The 21,244-nt window shown below is 37.3% G+C and overlaps 1 protein-coding gene across 8 annotated transcripts in view; it reads right to left on the bottom strand.

Annotated features, from left to right (window-relative positions):
* LPIN1 (lipin 1) overlaps positions 1-21,244 on the bottom strand; it is a 64,247-nt gene that overhangs the window by 13,275 nt on the left and 29,728 nt on the right. For 5 of the 8 annotated variants that reach the window (XM_015859437.2, XM_015859439.2, XM_015859442.1 and 2 more), the window contains 15 exons: positions 20,811-21,011; positions 19,380-19,475; positions 18,621-18,955; positions 18,114-18,233; positions 17,121-17,228; positions 13,145-13,271; positions 11,178-11,487; positions 10,499-10,592; positions 9,090-9,277; positions 7,898-7,991; positions 6,920-6,989; positions 4,005-4,097; positions 3,543-3,619; positions 3,093-3,140; positions 1,315-1,459 (listed from right to left, as the gene is read on the bottom strand). In XM_015859437.2, coding sequence (XP_015714923.1) covers positions 1,315-1,459; positions 3,093-3,140; positions 3,543-3,619; positions 4,005-4,097; positions 6,920-6,989; positions 7,898-7,991; positions 9,090-9,277; positions 10,499-10,592; positions 11,178-11,487; positions 13,145-13,271; positions 17,121-17,228; positions 18,114-18,233; positions 18,621-18,955; positions 19,380-19,475; positions 20,811-21,011 — 2,106 coding nt within the window. The remainder of the gene's footprint in view (positions 1-1,314; positions 1,460-3,092; positions 3,141-3,542; positions 3,620-4,004; positions 4,098-6,919; positions 6,990-7,897; positions 7,992-9,089; positions 9,278-10,498; positions 10,593-11,177; positions 11,488-13,144; positions 13,272-17,120; positions 17,229-18,113; positions 18,234-18,620; positions 18,956-19,379; positions 19,476-20,810; positions 21,012-21,244) is intronic. The other 3 variants (XM_015859438.2, XM_015859440.2, XM_015859443.2) reach the window with 3 other exon arrangements.

Genomic DNA, 21,244 nt, shown 5'->3' with positions numbered 1-21,244 from the left:
AAATATGAAAAATCATATTGAAAGGTTTGTGTGCAATAATGAAAATGGAAGGTTTCTCACACCACAATAAAGATATAGAGAAAGAAGCATGGGTAAAAAGGAGTGTCATCAACAGTGAAAATGAGAGTGCTTACATGCAGATTTATGTTCTATGGATCCACATTAGCACATTTCTGGTATATAATAACCCACTTATTACCCTTCAGTCTCCAAATTTCCTCAGCTTCCCCAACTTGCTGCCCTTCCCTTTCACTTAGAGATTAATTGGGCATGTAACTACTAATGTGATTGTTTTTGTAGACTCAACCACTCATTTTCACAAAACCTGCAGAGGTTTCATGCCTTAAGTGTTCTTAGTTACATTCCACTGAACTGTTCAACAAGTTAATATGCAGAATGGAGGTGTGAATGCAGAACAATTGATGGGAAACTGATGAGTCCCATCTACTGTTTCATCAAGAATCCAGTCTAAGAGTTGTTCTGGCTTCTACTAATTACTTCAAGGTTTCTGTATCTGAAAAGGATGTATATATTTTTAAGCCAGTAATATATTTGTGTAGCCCTTGTTTTCTGCCTGATATAGGAAGGGACAACCATATTCCATTCATCTCATAAGAAAAATTCAACATTCCTTTCAAACTATTTAGGCAGTAAGCAATAGGTTCCATAATGCTGCACTTCTCATATGGGTTTCCTTTAGAAAATTAGTTGGCTGTAGGTAAGATGACTAAAAAAAAGTATTTCCCTAAAATAGCCCATTTTTCCAAAATCCACTTGGCATGTGTAAAACAGAGCAGTAGCAGTTTTGTCACCATTAGTCAGAATGCATCTGTCACAGAGGAAGAGAGATGGCACCCAAGAAATTAATAGCCTGGCCTCATAGTAAGTGCACAAGCAGCTCTTCCAAAAGTTACTGACAAAGAATAATATTTACTTAAGAACGCCTGTCTGTTTATTAACAAGAGGGAGGGGACAGAAAAGAGACCTCTGAGCTGACACAAACTTCATATGTAATGCAGAAAGGACGTGGTTCCACTATACCCAGGTGCAAAACACGCACTTCAGAAATAATTTTAGTATTTGTCTAAATAGGCTCCCAATCTCTGAACCCCCGCACTTGCTTGTGCAATATTGAGAAGTGAAAGGAAAAGATAGCTTCAAAAATATTGTAATAAATAAATAAATAAATAATGAAACGAAAGGGATTAAATGCAAAAAGTCTGGATAACATTGCTAATAATAATACTGTGATAATATAGTTCTTGCTGTATTAGAAATGACATTTCAATATACAAAGACGTAAAACCAACTCACAAGCTGGTCAGAAGTTAGTCGAAGTGTTTTTTTGTAACTTATTCCAGACAATAATGAGAGATGACTCGAGTTGGCTTGTAATGACCCCAGGTTTTGTTTGGCAGCTCTAGGGTCTTCATCGCTCGAAGAAGATTCATCTTTTATTCTGGAACAGTGCACACAGAAAATGATGCTATCATGTCCGTAAATGCGTCTCAGTATCCATTAAAAATGCATTAACAGTGAGTCACCAAATAAGTTATTGATTCTCTGATCCTGTTTCACAAGAGTTCATTCACAGCAGGGCTTTTAAATTTATCAATGGAGTGCTGAATTTTCATTCATGCTCATTCCCCATCATTAATACTTGGATTCCCCAGGGGTCCATTCCAACCCCTATGATTCTGTGATTCACTTGTCTTTATGCTAGTTTTCATCACTTAAAATTTAACAGATATGAATTAATATGTTATGTTGACTCAAAAAAAAATAATCAGTGGCAAATATTAATTTTTATATACATTGTTTCACTAATATATTTAATTTAAAAAAAAAAAAAACAAAAAAAACCTGAAACTACAGAAAAGACGACTACAGAAAAAGAATCTTGCCATGCCCTAAAGGAATTTAGCAGTTAAAAAAAAACAAAACAAAAAAACTGTGAATCTCGTCATCCTTCCTCCCCTCCTTTATGGGTGGGATATGGCACCAAGTGACTACAATTTTATCATCAAAAAACACTCCTTTTTCTATGAGCAATTATTGGGTTATTCTTTTCCACAATCTGCAGGATTACTTCATTCAGGAAGGAGTGGAAATGAAAAAACACTTGACTAAGCTCCTTTAGACAAAAGCAAAGTTTTTCTACAGCACACAAAACTATCACCTAGAGAAGGTAAAATATCCTTTCAGATTCTGCAAACATAATCTTTAAAACCATCAGCTACTGGGCCCGTTTCCATCACAGCTGAATGTTCTTTGATGTCAGGAAGTCTTGACCCATTATCGAGATGGTACATGTCATGACTAACAACATTTTAAATTCCATCTTATTATCCTTTGTAACAATCACATCTCAAAAGCTTTATTCAACATCCCACTTGTGCCCCATTTGTGAGCAATAAATTCTTAATGACAGATTTTAAAGATCAGTTAAAACTTCAACAAAGAGCACCAACTACAGAATTCTGTCTACTTGAAATCCTAATCCCACTTTAAAGCCTATCTTTCAACAACCATGTAAAAGATAACAGACCTCGAGGTCACTTATCAAGAAAGGGAACACAGTCTTTCTGATTCCTTCTGTAGATCTCAAACTCAGAGAGGCAAGCAAGTCAAGAACTACAGCCCATTCTCCTGGAATGCAATTGCTTAAAGAACAGCTACTGAGTTTTTTCATTTGTTTGTATTTTTGGTTTGTTTGGTTGGTTGGCTGGTTTTTTCCATGTAGTTTCACATAGTGAGTATAAAGCATATTTAAATCTGTATATTATGGCCCTCTTCAGCTCTAAGCACAACATATATGAGATGTCTGTACCTAGATGTACAGCAAAGATACAAGATAGGAAAGCTGCCTCTGGCTATCTCATCCCCTCACAGTTTCGAGGGAAAACTAAGACTCTTACAGAGACTTCAAGAGGCAGATTCCAGCTATACAGTATGATTAATTTGGAGGATGAGAATGAACAGATTTCTGCAGTCCTTAAAAGAATTAATATTAATTCTTATTTATTAATAAGATAAAATATTAATATTATTTCTAATTAACTAATATTAATAAAAACATTAAACTTTCCTACCTATCGCATGCGACAAGAAGCCTGGAAACTGTTACTCTCCTGAACTTCCTAAGATACACAGAAAGAAATTAAAGTGTCAAGCCATAAATCAGAATTTTAGCGCCTGAGAACTGCAATAACCTGGGATAACCTACGATGCTGCCTTGAAAACTCCAGAGAGATGTAGATTAGTTTTGCAGAACTGCTACAATTATTGTCTCATTTATTTATTTATTTGTCAGAGGGATGGAATATTTGTCACAGAACTATCAGCCAAACCATAAATTAGAAATGCCAAAGCACACTTGCAAGGTCTGCAACCTTCCCATGGTTACAGTCCTGATACAATTCAATATTCATTGCATTGAAAATTTACTTCATATGGCACTCGATTCAAATATAGAAACAGCTTGATTTCTCTTTTAAGTTATAATTCTTGCTCATTTCAGGTAGAGAGAACTTCTTGGGTACCTGTTTGCTATACTCATCTCTGAAGAGTCTTCTCCTTTAAGTCTGCTTCCACTCATACCTTGTTCTGCCTTTGTTTCCTATAAAAATACAAGAAAGTATACAAATTCATGGAGATTCAGTTAAAGAAAAAAAAGTTATATGTGAAGATCAAGTACAGGCGTTTTTTTCCCCACATATTCCCTTTTCCCTCTTTAATCATAGATAAAGTAAAATTGTACGCATTTCTTAAAGAATGAAGGCTGTGTAAAAGAATTAAACAACAATAATATAAAACTCGGAAGAAGAATTAAGATTTAGTTATGCTAGCAAGCATTTTAGGAAGGGTTTGATTAAAGGCTTTCTGAAGTCTGACCTCAGATGCTGTTTAAATGACTTTTAACATGCAAATCCTCAGTTGAAGTGAGTATTGAAGCGAAGTTCTGAGGGATGAATTTGGAGGTAGCTAGCCTTCCCAACACTTACCTCTTTAATAGTACTGTTTCTCCCTCTCCAGGAAAACCACCATCTTCCACCTTTTTTGGGCATCTTGTCTCTCATTATAGACTCCACAGTGGCCTGTGATAAATGGATGGCAACGTAAAAAGAAACCAAAATAAAGGACAACCTGATATATGTAAATGAAAGAGCGCAAATGCACAATTTTAACTGATAATAAACAGAATAAAAGTAAACATACTGTCTGTGGACCATAAATTCTACTAAAGCAAAATCTAATGGTATCCAGCACTGCTCTGAAGTAACTTAAGCATGAATACTTATGGAATTTTTAAAAGAAAAGTGAAAAGAACAAAAAAAAAAAAATCAAAGGAGGAAAAAAAAAGCATAAACAGGTATTAGTATAATGGCAAGAATGGAGAAGCTACTGTTTCTTATGTTACTTAGTGCAAATTATATTTGTTAAAGAAAGCATAACAAACAAACGAATAAAAAAAGATCAATTCCTGAAAGAGTCATCATGGAAAGCAGTAAAAAAAAGTAAGAGCATGCAAGATGGTCATTTTCATTTATGAATAACTATGAAGTACATAACTCATGATCAGCTAGGATAAAATAAAGGAAAACACTAGTTTTTAATGAGGTTAGCATAACACTGTGAGCTTGACTGACAGCGTTTGACAAAAAAGACAACAAGTCTTTTTGTGCTTTTTCTTTTAAATCTTTGCTAATTTCAATTCACTGCATATATTGGATCCTAGAAGAAAAAAAAAAAGCTTCTTCCAATAATGCTAGCTACAGAGATTTATGTACCATAAGAAGACTTGAATTCATCCAACCACCAGAGCAAGCTAAAAACAGAAGGGGAAATAGCTACGATAAAGGTGGATACAGTGTTCTCTATGTCCTAGAATAGCTTAGCCACAGGTTTTATGATGAGATGACAGCCTCTGCTGGAAATGAAGTCATCGAAATAAAAAAGAAAGAAAAAACACAGAATTGATACCAAGAAAGACTAGCAGTTAAGAAAGAGGACTGAGTTCAGGTTATGCAGAAATACAACACTGCATCCCTTTTCTCAGGTTTTCCACAGGTTTTCCTTCACTATCCTATCTAAAGTATAAGAGAAAAGAGAGAAGTGACAGAGGAACGAAGTTGAGCAAGTAAAGTGAAGTTTTTTCCAATGCAAAAAAAAAAGTGCAGATGGAGCTACTGAGAAAACAACACAGTTGTTAAGAACGACGGCTACAGTTTAAAGAGGTTATCAAACATATGGACAACTTCAAGCAGATGTACTATTGATCTTTAATTAGATAATGTACATGCTTACAGATAAGAATGTATTTAAGTGTATTTTGCAGAACATCAGTGATTTTTTTTTTGCCATAGCTCAAGCTTTCAACCACTTCATAAAGCCTGTTTTGATTAAGTATCTTAATATTTCAACACCTTAGTTGTATTCTTACAGCAAATCATAATTCTTATAAATAAGGGATTAAGAAAACCAGCAGAATGACTGGTAACATAAACAAGTAATTGTGATTTCAGCAGTACAGTTTAGAGTATTAAACCTTTCCAATCACACAGACCATGCCAACTATACGTATGAGCTTCCTCACCCTATGAAAATTGTTGTCTAAAAAGACAACAGTCCACAGAATGCAAGTGAATTAAAACAAAAGACAACAGTGAATTTCACACTTATGGAAGATTTTTCTTTATTTATAACCTATATGAATGATGGCGTAACCATAATATTGTTGGAGGAATTGCTATTTCTCCTTAATGCAAAAAGTGTTTCATACCTATTGTTTCTACTTATTCTTCCTAGGCCAAATGTTTTGTCTTTTGATCAGTGAATTACAAAGGTTGTTACCCTTGTATTGCCACTGGAGATCAATATGTGCCAATGAGATGAATAACAGCTTTGATGATGATTAGAATATTTGCAGTAAAGCACAAAAACATCTAGCTCTGTGATACCCTGAAATTCAAGCCTGGTTTACCAGATGTTTAGAACTTCTAGGATCAGTTTATAATGTACTGAGTCAGGAGGCAGACTCAGCAATCCTTATGCACCCCTTCCAACCAGCAATATTCTACGATTTTATATTGCCTGTCTGCATCTATAGGTAATGTGGCACTAAGACAGCAAGAACACAATAGTAGAGTATTACTTCAAGTTTTGGCAAAATAATTCACATCAATTAAATATAAAGATACATGCAGGGCCAGAAGGGACAGAAGCAAAATTTAGTTTACAAAGGGTACTGAATCCATAGCCAACTAGGGTACAAATTAGACCAACACTGATAGTTACTCTTTATAAATAGTCACAGTGACATGTATTTCTGTCCTGATCACCTCGGTGGCACTAGGTCACATGTAATTGGACTAAGTACATCAGTGTGTTTGATATAAACAACCATACAGCTGTCACAGTCATAGCTATCACTGCCTACCTGGGTTGGTTATGACCAATCAAGTGAGAAATGGAAAGCTAACAAGCTATAAACCTTTCCTGTTGAGTATTTAAGTCATATTCAAGTAAGGTCAAAAGTCTTGACTTCAATTTTTATTTGCTAACATATGCCATACACAGATAAAATGAAACAAGTTATCAGTGTTCAGATACAGTAAACACTAAAGTGAGTCGATCTAATTTATGTTTACAATCCATATTAATGCAGGAAAACAGGAGAAGAAAAAGCGATTAAGTTCAAAATACTTGTAACAGTCTTAGCTTAGAAAGTAAATACTATTCACAGGACAAATCTAGCTTATACTGAGAGCTAAATAAGTAAGACTAAGGGAACGATTTAGTGTGAATACAGATGCCTTTATAACACAACCCCTTTTCTCCACCTTAGTTAATGATATGACTTAACAAACAGCAAAACATCATAGCTTCCACTCTGATCAACCTTCATATTTAATCTTACCTTTGGCAAAGGTTTCTGGAATGCTTGCATTGCCAACAGAAGGGGACCAGCTGTTGTCCAGTTGTAGTACCTAGGTATTTAAGAAAGACAATTCCTTTATTTTGTCATCCCAAAGTTCCAATACACAATCTAGTATTTATCATAGAGTAAGCTAAACCTGTGAAGCTCCTTTAGCACAGATACTTAATACCTCATTATCAAGGGAGCTCAGTTTTACGTGTTTTTTCTTAAACAGACAGTTTTCACTGGTTTTGCATCAAGTCACCACACAAGAGTTAGGAAACAGTCTGTAGGATATCAGACTTTTACTATGATGTGCTGAACTCAGCTCAGCTATTGCCATAGACTGTAGTATGAATAGAGAAGTATCATCCTCTCTTCCTAGATCATTGGTAGGCAGGTAAATGTTACCTACAAAAATGAGAGATATATGGCAGAGGAGAAATAAATGACTCTCCTTGTCCCCTCTCTGATGGAGGACATGAGGTCATCACACACTCAATACCATATGCGATTAAAAACTATTGCATAAGGATGCACTAAGTACAGCAGATTTATACCATCAATTTCTTTAACTAAGGGTAGCTTAAATTCTAACTGCAGCACAAAGCCATCATCTCTCTTCTACTCTAAACAGAAAAGGTTAGATGAAAGGGGCTATAACATTAAAATATCCTCCAAATAGCTGCATCTGGCATACACCATAATGCTGTACTGCTCAGCAACACAAATGTATGAAATATCTTTAGCCTTCCAGAAACGGAAGTCTCTTTGGGTAAATTCTGACAGATCTGGAAAGGATGATGCTTCTATAGAGGCATATTAGCAAAATTATTCAGCTTTATAAACACAATGTACTACATATGGAGGGTTTGCAAGCAGAACATGTTGATCTAACACTATGAAGTACCACCGCAGAGCTTTTGTTGCAACAGTAAGAACCATTTCTCCTTACTTACACCATGGAAATATACTTACTTATTCCCAATCTTAACTACAAGGTTAGGGTCATCAATGATAGCAGGATTGTCCACAAACTGCTGATATGTTACTGCATGTTCTAAGAATTCTTCTGTTGGGGAAAAACAAGAAAAAAAAGCAAATGCAAGTCATGCCTTTACAGATCCCCCGTGGGATGGGCCAGTCTAAACAAAAACATATTGCTTTCACACTCAGAGTTTGCCCTTGACTACTAAAGTACTGAGATCAATAGTAATATAGAAGCAAGATGTTCAGAAATTCCAATTTCAGAAGATACTGAGAGTTTCTTTGTGCGGGGCTGGGTATTTTCCCCTTCAAAATACAAGCTAAGTGAAAGCTTAAGGATAGAACTGCAAGGAGGAAAACTAGGCTCCTAAGACAAGTAGGGAAATATTTCCTTATGCCTTTTATTGACCCTTTGTGCAAATTAGGAATAGGAACTGGTGGGCTTACATATGCATAAATCCATAAGCAAAGCTTGATGACCACTTGTACAGCTTACAGTGAAATAAAAACCACCTATGAATAAAACACCTTTTCCACTACCTGCAGCTCCTTCAAAGTCCCCATAGTTTACAGGTGATCTGAATAATAAGCATAACTCAGATTACAATATAATAAAAATGCATAATAACTAGCTTCTGAACAGCAATCAGCGTAACATCAGGCTCATGGGTTTATGACTCCATGTCACTGCAGAATTTGCATGTCTTAAACCATTTATCTTCACCATATGCAGCTGAAAGTTTAAAGCAAAGAACAGTCTTAAATAATTTATCTCATGAGTCACACAAGAAATGAAAGGTACAGCAGCTGTTGCCATTTACAGACAAGACCATCCTTTAATTCCTGGCATGGACAGCATAGTACTTCTTGGCTATAAGTTACACCAGGTGACAAAAGTACCATTTACACCACTAGGATATAAAATCAGTATTATCAGGAAATGCATACATGCACATTTTTAAGAATATAGCATATAGACAATTACTAAAAGGTATTAAAATAGTGAAATGATAAAGACCATCTAATTATGGGGGTAGGGAGATGGAAATAGGAAATTTGTCATTTCAGGAAGCATTTTCTAAATACATTCCTAGGTACAGCCACAGGAGGGCACTGCTCCCTTGATCAAGGATGTTCAAACTTGGTTGAGAGCACAAGCCCGCATCACGGGGTCAATCTTTACCTTTGGTTATCTCTTTGTTGTCCGTAAGGCCTCCACAGAGAGAAATGGCAATGGAGGGCAAATCTCTGGTTCCATCTGAGGTGCTTTCAACACCACTGTCAGCACCTGAGCTCCCAAAAGACTGCGGAGAATGAGTGGCAGACCGTGGCCCTGTGTCATTTGTGTTTCTGTTTTGTATGTTATCCCCACTGAAAAAGAAAGACCAGACATTCAATCCTCACATATCCATTCCCAAATTTTCTCCCTTTAATGTATACTGCTTAGATCAGATGCACGCTTAAGAATAAAGAGAAATATATTTGCTGGCTTTTGCTATGAAATTTAAACAAACTAGCAGATATCCATTGTCCTTAAGAATTAGACTGCCTCTACTAAATTTCATAAACTACTCATGTATAATTACAGTTTATTTACAAGAGAAAGGGAAAATAATATACAGTAAAAACTTTGCAGATAAACTAAGACTGCTATAATCAAAATTTACACTAGGAGAATTATTCCCAAATATTGAATATCTGCCAGATATGTATATAAATCTTTTACATATTGAATATGCATATATAAGTATATACAAGCTATTAGGACTTGAACATTTTAAGGGGATACTGTTATGTATTTTTTCTTAAAATCAAATGTATATAGATGAGATCATTATAAAGAAACGCAGGCTCATCAAGTTGCTTTTCCATTCCAGATTTACATGAATGCATTTGAGAATGGAATTTGCAATCCAACCTTTCATATCACTAATCTTTCTCTGTTCTGTTGAAACACTAATATTACAACAGCTGATTTTAAGCAAACAGAAAATAAATCAGAAATAGAAGCCAATTTAATTGTTGCTCAATTTAGTCAAATGACTAGAATGCGATGGGACAGAAGATGAGAAACATTAAGAGATTCTGATGAAGATTGAAAAAGGCTTCAATTTGTTTGTTTGGGATGGGCTACTTTTATAAGAAAGCCTACCATGCACCATTAAAAAATGATCTTCAAACATATTATTTATAGGTGATCACTCACAGCAGAACAACATAAGAGTAATAGTTTTATGCTGTTAAAAGTAAGCTACATTCTCAGTAATGAGCAAGGCCAAGGGGATATATATATCCCATGGCCAACTGTTCTCCCAGGGCATGTGAGTAACACCCACAAACATCAGTGTACATTACATAACAACCCGCAAACAATATATGATGCTTGGTAGACCAAAATGGAACATGAATTTTAAGCACAGCTCCTAGGCCCAAATATCAAGTCACCTAAAAGCCCCAACATTTCTGCAAACTGAGGTGAAGACAGAAGGAAAATTTTGAAGAGGCCTCATCTGGTTGGCGTGAACAATTTGATCTCAATGCAAAAGAAAGAAAGCTATACAAACAGCAGAGATATAATCAAACAACTTATACTTTTTGGGGAAATAAAGTGCAGCAACTTCTGGATCCATGTCAGTAAGGTCATCTAAATAGACACCATCAGCACCAAGATGCCGGCTTCGTTTGTCTGTAAGGGATGGTAGAAATAAGCCTATTAACAAGTATTTTCTGAGTAAGAAGTCCAAACTGTTATTGCTATTTAGCTGTTCATTTTAGGATTGAGAAAGAAGACAAGTCGTAACAGTTTGTGAACCACAGTTGCATAAAATGGTACTGCCTAATGTTTCAAAACAAGGTGCTTGTATACATTGCTCACACTTGGAACGCACAAATGGGAAAACAGAGGACTAATCCTGAGACATGCTGCAGCTTTCCTCTTTCAAAGGAAACCACTGGGAATTACAAACTACTGGTCACTACAGGAGATCTATAATGGGTGTGTGCCAAAACCAAAATCTCTGAATTCATACACATTTGATGAATTTGGGGTAAACTTTGCAGCCTTGTCATAAATACCTAATGAAGGAAAACTTCTACGTTTTGACACCATGAGCAAGTCAGGTTTTGAGTGTTCTTTGTAAAGCTTATTCCTTTCCAGGTTTGAAAGTGTCCTAAGGGCACAGATTAATTTATATGGCAATGAGGTGCTTTATCACCATGAACTTTAAAGACAAAAATCATACATGTAAATATGAAGGATCAACAGTTTTACCTTTCTTTCTGGAAGGGGAATCTGTCTTGCCAACTGCCTGGGCTGAGCAAGATGCAGCTTGTTTTATTTCCTCATTGGCAGGCAACGATGGTACAGCTGCTCCTGCAGATTCTGTCTCTGGTTTATTTGTCTCAGCTGGCAAGGGCTCAGTTTCATCAGCAGCTGCTGCATCTGCATGTCCAAGGGCAGGCAGAGGAGATGCACCATTAAACTCCTCTATAGGATCACTCTGGATGACCCGAAAGTGAGTGCTTTCTGAAGGATTTACATCTATTGTGTTAGGTTCCTTAGCTTTGATCAAGGAACTCGCCTATAAGAAAAAACAAACAAAAAAACCAGGCTGCTATACAGAAAAGCTCTTAAAAAATGCAGTACTTTCACCTGCTCTGTTCAATGCAAGATACTCAAGGTTAGCAAGCAACAAATAACTGAGTTTGATGCTACAACATGCAAAAGCCCTTCACTTTGCTACTTACTTGTAAGTATATCTCATATGTACAGATACAGCATAATGCAGCTGCATCCTGGGTCCAGGAAGATTTTGTTCTATGACATGTTCTGCAGTCCTAATTTCCCACACATCTGTGTGAGAGCACATCACAGCTCCCACCTGACCTCCTCTCTTTCAGCACAAACCCCAGCTTTGCCTTAGAAAGTAACCCTGACAAACATTGTTGACTAGAGTCCTCATTACAATCAGGATTCTCTCAGGGAACAGGATGTCGCTTGCTGTCACTCATCAGTACTCCAGGTTAAGATTTTTCTACACTCTGTAGGCATAATTCTAGATCTCCCCAGAGTACAAGACATGTGGTGCTCTTACTGAAGAGAGCTGTAGTCCTACAGCAGCAGCTGTATGGCTGCTATAACCTTCGTGGCAGCGCAAGCTAACATTTACAAAGTGATAAGCAGTATCCAAAGCATAACTCCCAGTTCAGACATGGCCAGATAAATTCAGAATAGCTTTGTTAGGGACATAGACAGGGACTGCAAATGGAAGAACATCCAGGAGAAAGATTGCAAGGCCTGCTTCGCTGACATGCATAGCCTGGGTTCTGTCCCTTTATTCTGTGCCTGTCCCCATCACTCCCACAGTCCTTTCTGCAGAAAAGCCAGCCTTAAGAAGGAGGAAATAAAAATTGCACCCTCAATACCCCCATAGTTGCAACACATCCTTGTAACTAACAATAGGACAAGAGAGAATGGCCCTAAATTGCACCAGAGAAGTTCAGATTGATATTAGGAGTAATTTCTTCCCAGCAAGAGGCATGAGGTATTAGAACAGGCTGCCCAGGGAGGTGGTGGAGTCACCATCCATGGAAGCATTTAAGGAAAGTGTAGATGTAATACTTAGGGACATGGTTTGGTGGACAACAGGACTAGATGATCTTAAGAGATCTGTCCCAACCTTAACGATTTTATCATCTTTGTTTCTCTTGCCCACAGGCAGGTGCAAGTCCTTAAACTCTTGTCCTGAATGAATTCTCTGACTCAGCAGCTCCCAGAGACAGACACGCCTGACCTGCAGCATACTCAGCCGCACATGGTTTCTGTGCAGCTTGGCAGACAATGCTGCCAGCACAACACAGATCCTGCCATCTAGAAGGGCCCTCAGAAAAGCCAGACAGCCTCAGGCTGGACACAGGCACCAAGCCAGTTGAGTCAGGTCATCCAAGAAAGCACATCTGGGCATGTGAAGATTAGTGGACAACTGCAGGTGTTTCTGGATACATATGCACTAAAACAGCCACTTTCAATTTTTTGTGAATCAAGTTGCTAACACCAAGCACCTGCTTTGAATCTAAGGCTCTTTAGGAACAAATTGCAATTTTCCTACATAAAATTTTACAATTTTACATAAAAATGGGATTTCTTCCCCTTTCAGGAACCTGCAGTAAAATAAGCACATTTGCCCAAACAAAGCACAACTGATGCCAGTAAGGAATTAAACTGATCACACCACATACCTTTTTAGCCTGTGGTAGCTCTCCCCAGGCCCAGTGCATGTGAGGATTCTTTAGTCCACTCCTGTCTGTAGGTTTACTGACTAATTCTGAATCACTTTGAGGAGTAGGAGGACGTGAGCCTGATGAGCTGAAGAGAAATAAACAGAAAAAGTAGTACTTATTACAGAAATACTACAAAACCAAAAAAAAAAACCATGACACAGTAAGCACTTTACAAACTGACATGCACCAGTCCAAAGTATGGAAAGTTTTATGATTATTATCTGCCAAATGAGAGAGTATGAAAGCACGGAAACACATTTCAAACAGTTCAGGATCTTCTTAACATTAGCACTCAGTGCCCTCATCACCTGCCATTTTTAGTGACTGCCATCACAGAAGTAGTCTTTGAGAAGATGAAAAGAATGAGATGAGCACCAGACCTGAACACTTCAGGAAGATTTGTGTGTGCGTAGAAAAGAAGAATTGTGAATGGAGATGGCACCAGAAGCAGTAGAAGGGATGTTAGTGTTGTTAGAATGGACATGAAGTATAGAAGTGATTCATTCGGATCAACAAGAAACCTTACCCTGACTAAATAATAAATTAATCTGAAAGTGTTCAGTTTATTACTTCTTTTTACTGTCTAGTTCAATTCTATCTCCATATACATGTCTATAGGGAAAACTGCAGGAGCAGCACACAAAAAATTTGGTTGTTCCCAGCAGAAAAAATATTTAACTCTTCTTTTTTTGTGTGTACCGGAATATAAAATAATTTATTCATCAGGAGATTATCAGTTACATAGCACATTTTTAATGTGAACTCAACAATGTGAAGTTAGTCTTAGCTAACAATAATGCTTTTACCGTAACTTGAAATTCCAAAAATCTAACTTTAAGGAAGCATTATCACCACACAAATCAATCTGTGCATTACAAATATTTTAACTTCCAAAACAAACAAACAAAAAAACCTACTGTTTACTTCAATAAAATACTCTGTCCAGGCTTTGGGGTGTATTCAGCTCAAGTTCTCTCCTTACTCAGCCAGACAGCATAAGAGAATACAGGCATTAATTCAGTTTGGACTAGCAAGCCCATTTTGCAGTGAGAATGCAGACCAAAAGGCTGCCCACTCTCCTAAAACAGAGCAAACACAATCTCCTGAACTTTCAACACAAGTACAATTCCATTTGATACGGTACAAATACTAACACGATCTCAGAGCAGACTGTAATTATTACTACAATGGTATCTCAGCGTAAAAGGTTTGATATCAAATCAGGCTGTCAACATGTATCTACAAGGTAAAGAGAATAAATTACAGTCTTGTTTATAAAAAAAAGAATACTAAAACATTATTATATTTTATATAACCTAGAATATAAACTGGGGTTTTCCAAGCCATTGTGAAACATTAGCATGGAGTTAGAGACCACCCAGTGAGAGCTGTTTTTCCATTAGAGAGAATGGAAACACCCTTCTTCTTACTTCATATGCTATCTTGTTTAACACTCAGTAGCTACTCTCCCCCCACATGATACCCTTCTGGAACAGCAACAGTAATCTCTGTAGTTTATGTGTGCAGAAGGCAGTTATGCAAACCATAGTCTTGCTTGTTTACTGTCTGTTTGCATAGCTCTGCCTCCATGTACGTGATGGCAGATTTGTCTCCTTTATCTGTGCAAGGACTATTTTAGCTGCTATTTCCTTCAGAATACTGCTATCAAAGTAACTTCATACTGCAGACTAATAAAGCTCACAACCACTTTTTTTTTTTGGCTCCACTATTACAGAATCATAGAATCACCAAGGTTGGAAAAGAATCATCCAGTCCAACCATCTACCTAACACCAACATTAAACAGTAAACCATGTCCTTCAGTACAACATCTAAACATTCCTTAAACACCTTCAGGGTCAGTGATTCAACCACCTCTCTCAGCAGCCTATTTCAGCACCTGACCGCTCTTTCAGAGAAGCATTTCCTAATGTCTGTCCTGAATCTCCCCCCATGCAACTTGAGGCCATTCCCTCTAGTCCTATTGCAAGTTACAGAGGAAAAAGAGACTGAAAATACTATATGAAATCAAACCTCAAATTAGTGTCACACTTGCACAAGGGAGATCAATAAAGCTGAACTGCAAGATCTCGCAGGATTTGTAATTCAGTGACAGTAACCCAGAAACAAATCCCCAAATAAAGGACTCCAAAGGATTTTTATTTCTTACACCATCAAGACATTTGTAACACAGGCCAAACTATACACTGCCTTTCATACAATTCTGTCCTCAAGTCAGGCATTGACCCAACCCAGCTGAATTTCTACCTCCTTCTACAGGCTGTTGAAGATACTGCAGATCAAACTAGAGCTACCGGTCCTATCAGCACTGAATAAGAATGGCAAAGTCTGCTCAACCATTTAGATTAGCATGTCCAGTCTACAACCCATAAACATTGAATGCTGGTGTCCCAGACCTACACATTTCTTCGTACAAGCTGTGCATGCACCAAGTGTAGTCTGATGTCAAAGAATTAGGAACTTGGGCTGTGGCTAGCTGCTCCACAGTAGGAAACAACACTTATCTAAGAAACGCTTCCTAATGAAAGTAAGAAAAGCCCAAGGAAGCAGCAGTGTGATCTGCAAAAATGTCCTGTCTCGACAGAAGTCAAATAAGCTGCAAAAAGATAGGCAGAAGGAAAGGGAGGTGCCTCATTTACATTCCAGAATAACTGTGGTCACAGTAGCATTTCTGATCTCATACAGAGGAAAGGAATTGCAGACACAGAGAAGGCCTTATCCAAACCAGTCACTATGGTACCTTAGCTGCGTGTCTCAACTGCAGGACAGCTAAGGTCCAGATCGAATTTGATGGAGCCATAAAGGGCATGTTATTCATTCAAGCCCTACTTGTGCACATGCCCTACCTTCCCAAGACAAATACTGTGGACATCCCTGACTGTCCCAGGATTTCACACAGGCTAGCTGTTGCAACATGATTAGGCTAAAAAGAATAGATCTCCAAGCTGTGAAAGCATCAACATTATCAGTTTTTAGTACCGCCTAAGGTATCTAGCATGGTGCGTATGCTGAGATAAGCAGTGAGCAATTTAGCTGATTCACTACTCAAAGCTTCCCCAGCCTTAAAGGAGATCTGAGGAGATCATATTCAGACACATACTTTAGAAGGTTTAACTTAATTGCTGTAACATCGCTTCTGACTGAAAAAAAAAAATGGGCCTGGTTGCAGAACCTTGAGACACCTTGAAGAAGGTATCAACAAATATCTATACCCACTTTCAGATTTGTAAGAGTCCAGGGCCAGAGGTGGCCCACACTACAGCAAAGGCATAGCTGTGGGTCTCTATCTTTAGGCACGATGCTCTACCTGTAGTGCCATCTTTCCTCCTAAGATGCACCCCATTCCAATCCAACACGCAGAGTGTATTTCAAATCAAGCAACGAGAGAAAAGAGGTTCTGTTTTGACATTTGGCTCCTCCCGTTACCAATTTTGCTTTCTTTATTTCTCACTTTTGAAGGCCATGTTTTGCTTTCACTTTTTCATCTCCAGCAAAAGCAAACTCCTCAGGAAAAACACTGGATAAAAATGGCATTTAAATATACATTGATGGTAAAAAGACACTTCGAAAGGCCAGTCATCAGAGGACTGCAAGACTTTACTCAACAAAGTTCTTCCTCTTTTTTTTGTTATCATCTTAACTTAGTTTTAAACTAGGTCTTCAGTAGCCTGATTTTATGAATATATTAGCTACCTTCATTCGAAGTGTGATTCATTGCAACCTACCTTCAGTCAATGCTCACAAAGAAGAGAGGAAGTGGTTTTCAAAGTCACTTTCTTTAAAAGTGCCTGGGTTAGTAGTGAGTACAGTTATAAATACAGCAAAGTTCATGTCCAATTAATGTGCCAAGTGCATGTTAATGTGTTAAAAGGATTAAAGAGTAGCACAGAAAAGCGGGAGAACAACTGTTCTACCTGTCTGGAGGAGAAAAGTGAGAAGACTGATGAGGACAAGAGTTAGATAGGCCTCCATCTGCTGGAACAGTGAGAAGAGAGGATTGCCCTGTGCAATCTATAGGCTTACTGGACAACACATTGGTAAGAAAAAAAGAAATAAAACAGTGTCATTATTCACAACTAGTACTGATTAACACAAGCTCTTTGTGTATTAGCTACATGAATGACGAATTCACATCTAGAGTTTTCGAAATACAGAATATTGCAATCCAGAAACAAGCAGAACATACAGTACAAAAAAGGCACTGAGGAGGCAGGGTATTGACACACACTCTCACCAGCTAACCTCATTAAGCTGTAGTCAGTGGAGAAAGTTTATTATAGAATGCCATATAAAACATCTAAATTAAGCCACTAAGAACACTTCCTTGCTCTTCTTTCTTCCATTCCTAACCCATAGAGGCAGTTCGTTGAGATAAGACATGCCATAGTCTTACTGATACTACTCCACTTTGAGATGCGTACAGCCACATAGACATACACACACACACTTCATTCTTATTTTAATGAATGCAACTGACAACAAGTGAAAAGTTATCAGTTTTTGACAGTATTTCCAAAATGGAAATGGACATAAACATTCATTTTTTAAAAAGGAGTGTACTTAAAGTGCTCAAGGTTTTACATGTCTGCAGTCAGTGAAGTCCTTAGAAAGAGTGTGCATCAGGTAAACACCTTTGACAACACATGCATTCTCTTTGAAGTATATTCATCTGCTAATACCATTGTTTGTATTTAAGTATTCTTTAGGATCTGTGGGCCTGGATTTCTATGCACGTGTTTGTTGAATCAAGAGTTAACCTGAAGTTGTTCTACACTATCTAATTTCATCGAGCAATTGACAGTGACCACATTTGATAGCAAAATGTTAATAAGACTTCATATAGCACTAGCATATAAGAAATTAATGAAAAGAGATCTATATCTAGAACCGTACCATCAAAAACTTACCTTTGAATAGGTGACCATTCTCCATCTGAACGAGGGTAAGATGAAGACTGAGAATAAGTAGAAACAGTAGGAGCCTTTATATCAGATACTTCATCAACAAACACATCTGGAACAAGAATCCTAGGAAAAGACATGGCATTAAATATATATATATATTTGATTACTCAACTGTTATATACCACAAAAAATTGTGGGGGGGCGGGTGTCGGGGGGGAAAGGGGGTAAAAACACCTACTGCTATGTCAATACTTGGAGTACTGACATATAGACATGTCATCTGATTCACACCTTCCTAGTCCACAGCATGACTGAAGACTATAGTTATTTTAAGTGCCATTTCCATTATTTGTTAGTAGTATTTCTTATAGCTTTCTAACCAAAAGCTTTCTTAGAGAAACATGTTTATCAGCCATGTGTACCAGCTTCAAAATCACTGTCAGATGGTACAGAACAGAACATTAACCCTGCACTAGGCTTCCATTATAAATCTCCATTCCACTGTGATACCTTGGACTGTCCAAAGGTTCCTTTTCTTCCTCTGAGCTAATCTCTATAGGAAACATGTCTTCATCTTCTGATGTATCTCCAACGTCTTCTCTTTTTAAGCTGTCTATTTTGTGGGTAGACTTCCTCCTCTTTTTCCTCCTCTTTTTCACAGAGCTACAGACTGCAGATGTTTCAGTACCAGGCTGAGAACCATGAGCTTGGGGTGGTACTTGCGAGGATACACTGTTGTCCAGGTTTCTTATCCTGTCAATTGAGTTCCTCTTCAGCTGAGCTTCCATTAAAGCAGTTCCCTCAGACAAAATGGGGGATGTAGACAGATGATAAGGAATTACCTCCTGAGAAATATGAAATCCAAACCATGAAAAAAAGTTAGTCCTTCTGTCAGTCACAAAGTAGAAATCAGTCTGCTCAGTGTATGTGTTCAAAGTCAAGATTTCTGAGAGAAAAAAAGTTGTGATAATACCATCCTCTGCTGTACACATCCTTAGATCACATGAACTGTGTATGTTATTTCTGTTCACACACTGACATGCATATAAGCCCATAATTTTTAGTTATGTGATGACTTCCTTTAGATTTTCTCCAACCTCAGCAACCAAGAAAATGCTTAGTACCGAGTTCCAATAGCAGAAAAACATCCAGAAACTTTCAAATTTACAGAATGAATAAAAATACATTTTTCAACAAAAATCTCTAAACTCAGAACTGACTTAGAAGAGTAAACACTGTGTTTTAACAAGCTGGAATTTTGATTCTTACCTGATCATTATCCATCTCCTGGACAAAAAAGGCTTCTCCATTGTCTCCCAGTTTCATGTGCAAATCTACAGCCTCTCCGTTAATTTCTATGTCAACCTGGAAGTCAGTAACATTTAAATAAATTAAAATAACATTGTTTTAGATACAGTTTCTGTTCAGCTATCCTAACACTGTCACTGGACAAATACTTCTCAGTGAAGTGTAGGAAGCCTCCTCATAAACAAAAAATAATCCACTATGCTTGTGAAGGGACAGGGGATTTTTCTTGCCCTTCACAAGGCCATCAGTTTTCAGGATGATGTCCTAACTTGTTCAGCTCATCATTGTCTAGCTCCCCAGGAAGGTTTACAGCCATTATATAAAGCCCTGAATCTTTTCAATTGAAACTCTAGATGCTTCATTCACCACATAAATCTTTTCTCCCTTTTAATTCACAACCTAATTTTTCAGAGTACAGAAAGTGCTTCCATATGTAAATTTCTAACATCCTGCCTTTCAAATTAATTAAACGGGTACTATGAGAAGCTAAAACAAAAATTGATTTTTATTCTCTACACGATCCACATATTGATTTCTCCCACACATTTATCTCAGCACTCAGTACATCACCAACCATTCCCATTTCTTGTCAGGAAGAGTTCTCTTCTTTGCTTATAATCATTTTTGCCACTAACAGCTTTTCCACTTTTACAGAGGTGGAGTTGGACAACCCTACATTTACTTTACTAGAAATTATATGATTTGGGCATAGTAACAATTTCAACTGTTATCCATTGTAAATGTTTGTGCTCCTTTTTGATTCAGGTAAAGTTTAAAGAATGATGACATTGGAATTTTTCTGCTGAATAGTTACAGATACACTCTCAGCTCAGACTGCATGTCCTTATGAATTAATTCCTAAAATAATGCATGTTTTTAATAATTAATTCCTAAAATAATCTGTCATGAATTAGTCACTGTCAACCTCTTGTCTAATACCATACGGCCAGATCTTTCAGCTTGATTACATTTATCTAAAGTCCTCACCACTTTTTCTAGCTTTATCTTAATATTCATTACCTGAAAAACATCACCTCATTGTAAATCCCTATTTATAAATACCAATGCACATGTTAAAAAGAAGCGATCTTACAACGTAGTCACTAATGAAATTGAGAATATGCCCAAACTGGCACATTCAAACTTTTGCTCTGTAAAAAATAAACACTAAAGATTTCAAGGTTCCTTTTTATTATTACAGCCAGTGTCTTATAAATTATTAGAGATTACCACACTTCTAAGCGTAACTGTTTTAAGTGAAACTTGCTTCAATTTGATCACTTTATAAAGAATGCCCAAACTAAACCTTGACTGGCATACAGAGTATCTATTAGATTTCACACCACTGGAGCCAAATCACAGACAGAATACATCCAAAGTGTCAGTTCTCACCACTTTCTCCCTGGAACGCAGAACTCCCATTTTTCCAAAGCGCACATGGAATGGAGAACACTGAAGATTTCCATCTGGCTGACGTACAACAATTATATCGATACATCCTGACAGCGTGGCTGGGTTCAGTCCTTTATAGAGCTCCTTCACGGTTACAAACACTTGCCCTGCTAACTGTCCAACGTAGTTCATGGTTTGGACCTGAAAAGCAACAGACTAAACAGATTAGGTTTGGTGCTCTGCTTTATATTTTAAAGACATTTGAGATTCCAGCAAGTGTTATTCTCTTGTTTCATTAATTAATAACTTCACACAAAATCAGGACTTCTCAACTACTTTATTTAGAACTGACATAGGCATAGAGACCTATTAAAAAGCAAAAATGAAACCTTTTAACTCTCGGAATTGTAACAACTTTCAAAAGTTTGTAATAT

The sequence above is a fragment of the Coturnix japonica genome, chromosome 3, assembly GCF_001577835.2.
Source record: "Coturnix japonica isolate 7356 chromosome 3, Coturnix japonica 2.1, whole genome shotgun sequence".
Lineage (NCBI taxonomy): Eukaryota > Metazoa > Chordata > Aves > Galliformes > Phasianidae > Coturnix > Coturnix japonica.
This window is presented reverse-complemented; position numbering and strand designations above follow the sequence as displayed.